This window comes from Odontesthes bonariensis, chromosome 20, assembly GCF_027942865.1.
Source record: "Odontesthes bonariensis isolate fOdoBon6 chromosome 20, fOdoBon6.hap1, whole genome shotgun sequence".
Taxonomy (NCBI): Eukaryota; Metazoa; Chordata; class Actinopteri; order Atheriniformes; family Atherinopsidae; genus Odontesthes; species Odontesthes bonariensis.
The window spans coordinates 22,794,220-22,804,559 of NC_134525.1; the positions used below are offsets into that span (position 1 = coordinate 22,794,220).

Here is a 10,340-nt window from a genome sequence, read left to right on the forward strand (position 1 = left end):
ACACATCCGTTATGTGTAACCATGACAACAGGACAGTTGTTTCTGTGTGGAAAAAGCCCAAGTGGTGCATAGAAGACCCCAAACCCAGAAGTTTAAAGAGAAGACGTTTAGGACGCAATACAGAAACAAATTGGAGAAAAGGAGGGGGAAGTTTAAATCGTTTTTTCCCTTGATCGTCACAAGAAATGTTAGATGCCCCAAGACACAGCGGGAATTTTGGGAGGACAATATTTGTTCAACTGAGAGCATCTCTCAACATATTATGTTTTTTTTTTTGTTTTTTTTAATCATCTTGAAATTTCAAGCTTTTTTTTCTATGAAAACACATAGGCTATCATTGAACCATTGTTCTATGCTGATTGGCATGCTGTGCTGATGGAATTATTTTTTACATTTGTTATTATGCATAAAAATGACAACCAGTAAGTTGTTTGCACGTGGGAGCAGCTGACTGAGCTGTCCAAAGTCCAAGAAATGCCTGGAATAAGACCCAAAAATCAGACTGGCTTAAGAAGATGTGATGTGGTTGTAGAGCAGGAACAAAAATAAGCGAAAGGAAAAAGAAGTTTAGACCATTTCATCTGCTGATCATCATGGATGCAGCGGGAATAACCTGTCATATTTGGAGGAGGAGGATCACAAAGCTTGTTAACAGCAGTTGGTGTAATCCTGGACATGTCACTGAGAAAAAGTGTCTGTACCCAAAATATTTACCTATAAATTTCTGTCCATGTTGTTTACTGAGAGAGTTAACCTGTTAATGCTACAAAAACAACATACCGATCAATTAATAGAGATGTTTGAAGATTTCAACCACACCTCTCTCTGCTACACCTTTCCAAAGGTTTGTCAGCTGATTTTTGTTTTGTTTTGTTTGTTTAAACTATCTATAGCATCTCTAAGACAACATGTTATTCTGCAGAAATTATATTTATCCCCAAAGATTAACAAAGTGTAATTAAATTAAATTAAAGATGATTGCTGGTAAATGTAAAAACCACAAGTTCATGTAGTCAGAGAGATGAATTGTCCCAAAAAAAAGCCCCATAACTTTTGGTATCCGCTAGTTTGTGCTAACTTAATTTGCTTTGAAGTGTGTATTTCTTCCCAGAGACGCCCTGTGTTGAGTTAATTAAATCTATTATCCCACATGTTATGATTACAGAGCAATGATTTTAAGAGCAATTATCTTTGAAACTCTCGGTTCGACAAGAGTTTACGATATTTGTTGAATTTGCATTTATACACGTACGTATCTTTTACGTCATGTTTAGAATACATTGCGCATGCGCCTTATGCTGTCACTCCTCCAGCTTGCCGTAGAAAAGCGACAGTCTGAATGAATATGTCATATGTGAAGCTGGTAACTATTTTGAACGATATTGGCTTTTTTCGTCATCTTAAACGATTTACACTTCATAGCTTCTTTAGTGGAAAGAAATGTTTATCATAAAATCCCCATCGTAGAGTTCTTCAACTGTTGTTAATTTAGTCAACAATTCCTATAGCATGTTGCTAGCTGCTACTAGCATAGACCGCCGTTAACGAGGAGCGGTTGACCTTAACAGCTTTGACGCGTCACTGTCGTGGTGGGATGCGTCTGAATTAGTTTTCTGATAACGTAAAAGACATAGCAGAGTCATTAATCGCTTTAATTCGTCACTAACCGGTGTGTGTCTGTGTGTTTGCCGCCAGGTGTCGCTGTGTGCCGCGGCTCCGGGGCTGACGGCCCTGATGAGCAGCTCTGTGCTGGCTGCCAGCGAGGGGAAGAAGCAGAGCATCCAGCCCGTTCTGAGCATCGATGAGGTGGGTTAATAATGAACTGGCGCGTTGAAGATGAGATATGGGTCATCCGCCCCTGCTGAGTTATCTAAAATGTTTGTTTTGTTTTTGATCCTCGTGAGCTGGTCGACAAACAGGTGTATTTCTGCCAGTGTTTGGATTTTCTGTTTGTTTGGATCATGTACTATAAATGTGTCACTACTGCTAAGTTAATATATAACTATCAAGAGATGTAAGCAATTACCACTCTACATACATTTATATGACTAAAAAAAAAATGAGAAAGGGACTAAATGATAAAAAGTCGGACTCACTCGAACAACAAAATAACCACAAAGGAACACAAAATTGAACAAAAGGAGTCGCAGAATAACCACAGAGGCACAAAATGATCACAGATTGGAACAAATCATTTACAAAGAGGCAAAAAATAACCATAAAGTGCCACAAACTATCCACAAAGAAGGACAAAGTAAACCAGAAAGGGACACGAAACTGAACCAAAGGAGGCATGAAATAGCTTCACTGAGGCACAAAACTAGAAAAAGCGGCACAAAGTAACCACAAAGTGGCAAGAAGCTAAATGAAAAGAGTGTCGGACCAACCACAGAAGCACAAAATGACCACAATAAGATATTTAAGGAATGTAAAAATTTGCTCTATGTACAAGAGAAAAAATTGTCCACAAAGAGACATCAAACTAATGTTTGCAGAAGAAGTGAACTGAACAGAAATGGACTAAATATACTATGGCTGGGCAAAAAGACGTGTAAAGTGACAACTATTTCCTTTACGACTACAAAAACAAGAACATATCCTTATATGGGCTCCCTTTTTCTTTCTGGGTATGTGCATCATGTTTTCGTCTAGAACTGTGGGAGACTTTTTTTCTCGCATTATTTTGTCTAAGTAATTATATTCTGAATACAGCAGGACTGAGTATGAACCGGTCACATCAGGTCCGCTCTCAGAACGTGATAAAGAATTCATGTTTCAGGCTCTCAGTGATCAGCTCTGACCTATGAGCTGATCTTAAATCTGAGTCAAAATAAAACCCCAGAAGCATCCATCTTGGATTTTACAGTTTGATAGATGCATAAATGTGCTGTTTGCTTCAGCTGCCGTCTCTGTACACGACCCCTGACTCAACGCCGCGGTACGTGGAGCCGGAGGCAGGGCAGCTGGAGCAGAGTGTGGCGTCACTGAGGAAATGGGCTGAGCCGTACACAAACCAGTGTCAGGTGTGTAACCTCAACTCAGGCTGAAGCAGTTTGTGGGTTTTGTTCCGACTACATGCATCTCAGGAATATGGGTTTCTATCCGTCTGCGATGCTGCTAACTACTACTTCACTTCTGAGGCCAATCTGAACCACATCAAAGTCATGTAAAGCAAATATTTCCAACATGTTTAAGATTTGAGTTGATCATTTATCAGAGATCTGAAAAATTATACAAGAATGTTCCGGAGATTTCATCTCTGATGAGAGAGAGTCCAAATATCCTGTAAATGATGGAGATAAAACCATAAAGTTTGAGTTTAAGGTTAAAATGTAGGTGATGGTTGTGGCTTTTCTCTGTAAAGAGAACCCGATCTGGCAGGATTTGACACTTCTCTGCTTTTCATCACAGGAAAAAATGAGCTATTTCTGATTCTAAATTATGTGAAAGAAAATCCTGTTTATTTTCATTTTTACAGATTTGCACAGAAGGTCAAATGCCGACGGTCCTTGAGAGAATGTTTGGCTCGGCTGTAATTTTCAAAAACATATTTTTACTTTATGTGGTGTTATTTTTTGTGTTCTGTTTTTACAGCAAAGTGTCCAGGTAGGAGTGGAGAAAGTAGAGGTGAGTCATGATCTGTGGAATTACGTCCGGATGTGGTTTTCAACAATAGTTGTCCAGGCTTTCTGAAGGTTTTTCAAAGTTTTTCTTTGGACATTGGGTGCTTTTTCACTCATTTTCAGTCCAGTTTTAGACCTTTCGTTCTTTATTAAGCCACTTAACTCTGACCTAAGAATCATTCAAGCAGAAAAAAGGCTCCTAACTCAAGGGACGAACCAGTGTTGTGTCGACACATAACAGACAACTTGGCAAAGAAGCAGTTTTAAATTGTATCTTTAGGCACTTTGTTACCAGCAGCCTGTCACAAAGACACATCATTGAGAGATGCATCTGGACCTTCAGCTGATCCATCTGCTGCTGGCCCAAGCCTCATCAGAAATGGGCTCCATGGAAGGGTGACTGTCAAGAAGCCGTTCTTAAGGAAGGGAAACAGGGAGAAAAGGCTGAGCTGTGCCAAATGACACAAGAAGTGGACGGAAAATCAGTGGCAACAGGTCTGATGGAGGGATGAATCCTCCCCAGAGCCCGGACCTCAACATTACTGAAGCAGTTTGGGATCATGTTGGCAGAGAACGGAACAAAAGGCAGTCGGCATCCAAAGAAGAGCTTTGGGATCTCCTTCAAGAAGCCTGGAGAACTATTCCTGAAGACTCCTTAAAGAAAGGACAGAAAGCTTGTCTTTGAGGTCACAGTCATGAAGGCATTTAAAAATGAATAGAAAATGAAAATCAGTTATTTGATGTCAGATGCTAAAAAAAACGGTGCAGCCCCTTTAATGTTCAGACTCTGTCTCCTTCTCCTGATGTTTGATCCACAGCGAGTGTACAGGACGGTGGAGCCCGCCATCAACACATCAGTAACAGCCGTCACCGGTGAGAAAACGCACTCTGTCCAGATGTGTCACACATCTGCATCTGAGACACAAAACACAGAGAAAATTGAAGATTAAGTAAATTTTTTCTGTACATGTGTGAAACTGCAGAATCTGGCGAAATATTCGCTTTTGTCCTGAAGGTAAATATTTAGCTTTCTGTGGATTATTATTATTGCTATTTGAATTTTAGTTTTAGATCATTATGTTCTGTATACACACTGTGTAGTGTTTCCTCACTACTGGATCTTTTTATATATAACTGGCACAATAATACTTTAAATATCTTGTATTTCCTAAGTGTTGTTTTCTTTCTTCAGTATGACTTAAAACAACCTGATATGGTTTTTATTTCAAGCCTCTGTAATCAAGTGTTGTACTCAAGATTTGTTGCTAACAGCCTCGCAGGTGATGTTTCTTCATTAATTAATTAATTCTGTTTACAATAATCCAAAGTGACGCCAAAAAAAGCAACAAACTCTCCCATTTGAGCGTCTTCTACCGTCATGTGTTTGGTACTTTTACCTGATCAATGAGTTGTAGTTCATAATGAATGAATTGTCCCTGCTTAACATGCCGGCTTGTTCATGCTTTCTTTCACTTGGACATTACAGACACGTACCGGTTCCTCAGCGACCCTCCTCCTGACCTCTACCCCAGCGTGGCGGTGGTGGGTTTCTCCGGTTTCCTGGGACTTTTTCTGGCCAAAGGTGATGTGCATGCTCTCAAACACTACTTAAGCCACATGCCACTGATTACAAGTGAGATTAGAATAACTATAAAAGATGTTTCCTGCTGAGTAACTCGTAGTCATTCCAGATTAGGACGATGCTTGCAAAGATGCGTTAAAACGGTTTAGAAACGCTGTTTCATTCTGATATTTTTCAGCCTGCTCTGCTATAAAATGTGTTCAATGCGAGGGATTTCGAACTTTCTTGAATGTCGTTGGCCAGTAAACTCTGGAAGTCACACAGCTGCTGTCTCTCTGTGAGATTAGATAGTCAGCCAGTCAATAACATGTGTGATAAAGAGCAGAGCTCACATCCTTTCCGAGCTCCTCTTGACTTTGAACTCTGAAACCTGTTTTTGTGGCTTTCAGGCTCCAGGATAAAGCGGCTGGTGTTTCCAGTCGGACTCATGGCCCTGACCGCCTCCATGTTTTACCCCCGGCAGGCTGCGACCTTGTTCAAGGTGTGTCCTCATATCGTACTTCACAGCAGACGAAACATGTCCTGACTGTGTGGGTTACAAAACAAGTCGAATCGAGTCAGATTCGGCTCCGATTTCGACGCTAAAGGGAAAAGAGGTTGTCTTCAGTTGTGGAAAAACTGCTCCACACCTCATCAGCACACCCGCTCAGTATTTTCTGGATGTTTTTTAAAGGTAGATTGTTTATAAAAACTTGGAAAACCAGAGTGGGTTCAGACTGTGTCCATAATCCCCCACTGATTCACTTGGGTTGAGGGACATGTTTTTCTTCTCCTCTGTGCTAGTGTAATTTCAAGTAGTTTTAGACTGGATTCAGATTTTGGGGGAAGGTTTTAAACTTGGATTTGACAAGATTTGGACAGGTTTTGAACAAGTATCTTACATGGCTTTGGTTTTGAACTGGTTTTGATCCATTTTAAGTTCTGTGCCATTATAGTTTTAACTGGTTTTGGACTGGTTAAGGAGCGGGTTTTTTTCCCATGTCTTCAGAAAGTTTCTAATGTGGATTTAGTCTGGATGTGGGCTGGTTTTCTGAGAGGTTTGGGGCTGGTTTTTGACAAATCTTTGACGTGGTTATCAACTTGGTTTGGCACCAGTTTCAGACTGGTTTTGTTGTTTGTTTTTCTTCTCCTCTGTGCTGGTGTAACTTCAACTAGTTTTAGACTGGTTTCAGATTGTTTTGGGGAAGGTTTCAAGCTGGACTGGTTTTGAACAAATATTTTACATGGTTTTGGTTTTGCACTGGTTTCTAGCGTTTTTTTTTTTTTTTTTTTTTTTTTTTAGTCTTTATCAATATAGTTTTCACTGGTTTTGGACTGGTTAAGGAGCAGTTTTTGTCCCGTTTTTGGGATGAATTTGATTTGGGCTACATTTTTCAACTATTTTAGATTGGTTTTGTTTTTTTCTTTCCTCCTCTCTTGTTGTGTAGATCCCCCTTTTAGACTGGTTTCGGACTGTTAGGAAAGTCTTTGAACTTGGATTTGACAAGATTTGAACTGGTTTTGGGCAAGTTTCTAAATTTGTTTGGGAACGTTGTTTTGATCTGCTTTTGTTCTCGGTGTTTAACTTGTTTGGGACTTGGTTTTGGGATATTTTTTGCCTATTTTTTACTCCTTTTCAGACATACCACGGTGGTTTAAGTTTTTCTCTAATACTGTGTTGTTACTTTGTAACATAGCACCATCTTACTTTCTTAAATCATTCATCGGGTACCCATTTGAATGCAGGAACATCACCTCTCCTCCTAGCAGCCTGTTTGACTGATTGAGGAAATGTTTTCCAATGTTTTTAGTAGGAGTCCCCTTGTTTTGTGTAGTTGAGTAACACTTCTTTGTCTTTTAAAAGACTAAAACATTGGGAAACATCCTGATGGCTTATCGAACACAAACAGGTGAAGCGTATTCGGTTAAATTCTGTTCAGTTGTATTTATATTGCTCCAATTCTAATCCAATAAACTTAAATCCAATGTCACCATCCAGACTTTAGATTTTTGTCCCTGATTGTTACTTGACTTGACCAGAGCAGCTGAGCCTCAATTAACACCAAGAGCTGTTTGGTAGACGTGAAGAATTAGAGGTGTTCATAATCATCATCCTCATCTCCTAAATGGGAAAATGACCGTAGCTGCTCTGTGAGCTGGAATTTTCCGATGCTTTAAAGGTCCGTCAGTGGAAACTCTGACTTGATGGAGATACAAATCTGTTGTAATGTGTTTTAAATATTTTCCCTCTGCTCTGACATGCACTCGGGAAACAGCTGCCAGCCCCTCCACTGTTTGTTTTATTTTATTTTAGGCCCAAATTAGCGCTTTTTAAGGAAAAGAAAATTTGACAGTCAGAGTTTTTAGCTGGGAATCACTGAGGAAACTCTAACCCTGACCCTATAAACTGTATTTATCCAGCTAGGACCGACCTCGCAGGCATTAAAACTTTCCAGTTATCGGTGTTTGTGCGTTTGATCTGTGACTGGTTTCCTTTTAGGAAAGGGTTGTGCTTCCGTGCAGGAAGCCCAGGTTGTGAATTGTGTTTCTAATTCCCTCCCATGGCTGGGTTATTTTATTCTCTCTGTTTCCTTTGCGCACACATGGAGACAGACACACCCCGACACAATCACACCTCAGCTTCTAACATCTGAGGATGTGAAAACCGAGCGGGGCGACGAGATGAAGAGTCTGGTTATTGTTAGAAATGAGAAAAGCTACTTTCTGAAATACTTCTATTAATGCTGCGTTACATGTTGATAGAGGATCGTCTTTAACAGCTGGAAGTAACCACCTCTGCCTTTTCTCAGAGTTATTACATCTTTTATGAGTATGCTGCTTTCTTGAAGGCTTTAAAATAGAAACTAAAAATGAAAAAAAATCCCCAAATCTTACAAGAAATTCACAGACAGTATTATTGCTATCATTATTTTATGATTTTTTTTTTTTTTTTTCATGACAAATGAACCCTAATCATCAGCAGCTGCATCTTCTGTGTGCCTTCCTGATGTTTTTTCTCGTGTTTCCACCAGGAGGGTCGAGACTCGGTGTACGTCTGGACTGAGCAGGGTCGTGTTGCCATAGAGACGCTGTGGAAAGATCCACCATTCGGCAAGAAAAAGGTGAGTCTGGTTCTGCCAGTGTTTCTCCAGCTGTTTCTCTTTAGCACCACTTACTTCTCCCGCCTTTAGTTGCTGCCATCAGGTTAAACAGTAAAACGTCTCACTTCAGACACTTTTGTACCATCATGAATAAAATGTTGGTTTATGATATTTGGAAAGCATTGCCTTCTGTTTTTATGTCCCTTTTTTTCAATTGAAGTGGTATTCGATTAATTGTTTTTCTGACCGTTTCAGTCTAGGAAGGCTGAGAAGAAAGAGCAAACAGAGAGCAACGAAACAAGCAGCTGAAGCAGACGAACACCAGTAACCTGTGACCGGTGACCTTTACGACTCCTCGACATCAGTTCTTTACACAAACCTCCGGAGCTGCAGATATTCAAGGTTGTTTTACATCAACAAACTGCATTATATAGTTATATTGCAGGACTTTGGAAACCTTCTGCCTCTACCTGAGTCATTCCTAAACACACAGTCTCTTCTCAGAAGCGGGTTTGCTCAACTTTCTTTGGGTCACTGCTTGGATCTGCTGCTTCTTAGTGATCCACCTCCTCTGTTTACTGCTTGTAGTTAATGACCTCAGCTCTTCAAGTCTCTGTTTTGTCAATCTAAACAGGTTAAAAATGTCTCTAAACACCCTCATTTTGTGCTTCCTGCTTCAGAGAGATGTGAAACTTCTTAAATTTCCAGTCAGTCTGATCAAACCGTCTTTATTTTTTATTTGTACTTTTTACTTTTGCTTTCTTTCTTTCTTTCTTTCTTTCTTTCTTGTTTCTTTGTCTATCTTTCTATCGTTTTGATAAAACTAAAACTTTTGAGGGTTTTAACTATTCAGAACCAGTTTTAGGATGTCAAGTTTGACTTCTCTGTTATGTTGATAGCATTGCAGACACTAAATGGTGGATTTATCAACATCTAAACATGGACTTCAAAGAACTGAGGAGGATCTTTTACTGAACTTTATGTAGTAAATCGGCTGCTCGTGTTCCACTGATCCAGATTATTTTCCACCAACAGGTGGTGCTTCATACTGGTTGGCCGCTTTAATCAATATGCAAATTTAATGACGTTATGTTACGTTATATTTATATTCATGGCTGCATCATAACTTCAACTAAGTCACTGGACAGTTAAATCTCTCTGGTACTGATTAGAAAAACTAAGAAGTCATACATACAGCATTAGTTAAAAGTTGTTGATGCACTTACAGTTTATTTATCGAAGTATTTTCAAAATACAAAATGATGATGAGTGGTTCTTTGATTGCATGAAAATCTGTCAGGCTTTGTAGATAAAGATAGAAAAGTAAAGATAGGCTATAGTTTAAGCAGAGTATGAGTCATGGTGTTTGTGTTGGTGGAATATCAGCGTCTTACCTCTCCTGGCTGGCTTCCTGTTTGTGTTTAAACATCAAACAACTTTTCATCAGGCTGTCATGTCAGAATTATTCCATTCTATATGTAAAAAAGAATATGTCTAAAAATATAGATTTTAGGTGAAATGGCTCACTCTCTGCTTTTAATCAGTCTGGCTTGGTGGAAAGTTGAACTGTTGTCACATGTTGCACAGAAGAGCATCTGGAGTTCAACACTGTTCAGATTTAACCTCTCAAAGAGCTTCACTCACTGTGTTTGTATTAAAGGGTCCAAATAATGTATTCATTGTATTCAACTAAATCATTGATCGTTGTTTGTCCACACACTGTCTAAACTGTGTCATTAAAGCTTTTATTTAACACTCATATTGCAGTTTTTTGTATGATGTGACGAAACAATGTAGATAGAAATAGTTCAGTAATATTTAGGTGTTACAGATAGTTTGTACTCCAGCCAGGTGTAGTTTTCACTTTTCAAATGCATACAGGAAAAGATATAGACTGAAATCGTCTGTGACGATCGTGTCCTGTTGTTGTTGTGAGGGAACCCACTTCCTTACACAACCACTGCTGCTCAAAGTTCTCAGCCGTGCAGACAGCATGGCTCTAAAAACAGACCAAAACTGAGCTGAATTCACTTTCAGACTGTGCTGCGAGTTCCT

The 10,340-nt window shown here is 39.5% G+C and overlaps 1 protein-coding gene across 1 annotated transcript; it reads left to right on the plus strand.

The window, feature by feature from the left end:
- The first annotated feature begins 1,303 nt into the window (after window positions 1-1,303).
- On the plus strand, window positions 1,304-10,044 carry apoob (apolipoprotein O, b). Its single transcript, XM_075452718.1, has 9 exons — window positions 1,304-1,363; window positions 1,696-1,806; window positions 2,901-3,023; window positions 3,595-3,627; window positions 4,442-4,496; window positions 5,110-5,205; window positions 5,595-5,686; window positions 8,217-8,306; window positions 8,541-10,044. Exons 1-9 carry the CDS (start codon window positions 1,340-1,342, stop codon window positions 8,592-8,594), a joined length of 678 nt encoding a protein of 225 aa, XP_075308833.1. The 5' UTR covers window positions 1,304-1,339; the 3' UTR covers window positions 8,595-10,044.
- The last annotated feature ends 296 nt before the right edge of the window (window positions 10,045-10,340 follow it).